Source organism: Diospyros lotus, chromosome 10 (assembly GCF_014633365.1).
Source record: "Diospyros lotus cultivar Yz01 chromosome 10, ASM1463336v1, whole genome shotgun sequence".
NCBI lineage: Eukaryota > Viridiplantae > Streptophyta > Magnoliopsida > Ericales > Ebenaceae > Diospyros > Diospyros lotus.
Genome location: NC_068347.1, coordinates 11460045 through 11462130, shown reverse-complemented (window position 1 = coordinate 11462130; position 2086 = coordinate 11460045). Strand labels below are relative to the sequence as shown.

Sequence of the window (2086 nt, the reverse complement as noted above, 5' to 3'; positions counted from 1 at the left end):
CCCACCAAATGGATGGACCATTAATTAATTAATAAGCCAATGGTGTGATGGCTGGCATATATATGCTACTAAATGCCTAACATCAACAACCACCTTATTACATATGTTAACCTCTAGCTCTTTGTGTTTCAAAAGCCTTCAACAATGATCTCTTGAGTATCAGCATTAGCTGGAGATAAGGAGAGCGTAGAGAATCTGGTTCCAAGTATCAGGGACTCCAGCAACGCACCAGTGGGTGCAGTCATTCCCTTCGCGACCTCCAACCCCATAGATGGATGGATGCCCATCTTTTCTCAGCAGGGATAGGCCTGTTATGTCCAGCAATGTTACTGGCTTCCTTATCTTGCTTATCGCCCCCCGAACTATCCCCACCGGCACCGTCGGATACTCTCCCGGGTAGGTCGTGCCCATCACCGGTGTCGTCTGGCCTTGGCATTCCGTCCCGCCCGGCTGCCCCCACTCTGTCGAGCTGCAGGTTCAACGGTCGGCCCACAATGAACACGAGACAGACAGACAGACAGACAGACATACACTATATATTTAGAGACAAGCAAAGCAAATAGTAAAAACATGGAAACAAAAGAAGATAGCCTAAGCTTGTTATTAGAGGCGGAAACGAGTTACTTGTAATGAGACGGGGAAATCCCTTGAAAGAAAACTCTAGTCGTGGCGGGATTAGTGTTGGCGTCCACCCAACGACCCCACGTGCCGAGTGCAATATTAAAGGCAACCATTCGATCCATATCCTTCAAAGTACGATTTCCCACTTGAATATATTGCCATCTTCCTCCCAAAAGAAATCAAATCACAGCGATCGTCAACTTTGATCTCAAAGAGATATAATTTTATTTATTTATGGAACTTAAATTAGGAATAGGTAGGGATCGGGATGTACGGTTGGTGGGATCCTCGGTAAGTCCACCAGTGGAAACTGTCGAAGATGAGCACGTCCTTCCCTAGCCAGTTACTGCCATTGGAGATGGAGTCCAGCTTCAAGATCGTAGCCCCGCTGGCGTTCACGAGGTCCACCAAGAACACGTTGCGATCCAACCACACTTTTACGTCGTACTCCTGCAATTAGTAATATCAAATGTGTGTGTGTGTGTGTGTGTGACAAATTAACATTAAAAGCGTGAAAGTTAAAATTAAGGTGATATGTGTGTACTATGATTGTGAATGTGGAAATCATTCCAACTCTAGTGAGATTGTAGTGCAAATTGGGGGCTGCCGTGTAGAGCAAGCACGCGAGCGAATACCACTGGTCGCGCACCAAGGAATCCCCCACAAACATTATGCTCTTTCCCCGAAATCTCCTCAAGAAATCTACCCCATTAAACCTACAACACATCCAACATTTTTATATTATTATTAATTGTTTTCCATATACCAATTAACAAAGAAGATCTTTTCCATATATATTAAGGAGAACGACCATTTAGCGTAATTGGTTACCTTGGGAGAAGACAGCCAGAGGGCTGCCACCTGTACTTGAGGTAGTCGGAATCAGGGCGCCCATTGGCCTTGCAATTGAACTCTTTGTTAATGAAGGGACATCTGGCCGAGTCGTAGAGAGGGTACGAAGGGTCAGCCACCCAGCTTCCATAGAACAAGTTGCAGCCGTCGCCGCCGCCGCCGCAACACTTTTCAACATTTGCTGCTGCTACGATCAGCAACATTGCTACTACAACTGCCTCCGAAAAGCCCATTTCGCAGAAATTAAGGAAAACACCTACCTGGCTCTCCTTTGTCTCTCCTTCCTTAGCCTTGCATATAATTTGCATCCTTCCCTTGTGCATACATACATGCATTTATATAGCTCTAGGCAATTTGGGTTGATGATCCATGACTGCTTAATGTTTAGCTGTAGTTTCCATATTTATGTATCAGCAAATAAATGTATTTGTTCAAATGGAATTACAATTAAATGTGCTTTAAATGAGTTATTTGGTTATATATATTACCCTTTTTTCAATATTTGGTTTTAATTGTTAAATATTCTCTCCAAAAGAAATGATATTAATTTTGATTTTTCAAAATCTGTAACCACGATCTTAATTTTTAACTTAAAGTTTATTTTCGTCATTCA

At 43.1% G+C, this 2086-nt stretch overlaps 1 protein-coding gene across 1 annotated transcript; it reads right to left on the bottom strand.

The window, feature by feature from the left end:
- On the bottom strand, window positions 1-1706 carry LOC127811098 (protein trichome birefringence-like 41). Its single transcript, XM_052350811.1, has 5 exons — window positions 1453-1706; window positions 1166-1337; window positions 896-1071; window positions 625-783; window positions 1-469 (listed from the first exon to the last, which is right to left on the bottom strand). Exons 1-5 carry the CDS (start codon window positions 1704-1706, stop codon window positions 166-168), a joined length of 1065 nt encoding a protein of 354 aa, XP_052206771.1. The 3' UTR covers window positions 1-165.
- Between the last annotated feature and the right edge of the window lie 380 nt (window positions 1707-2086).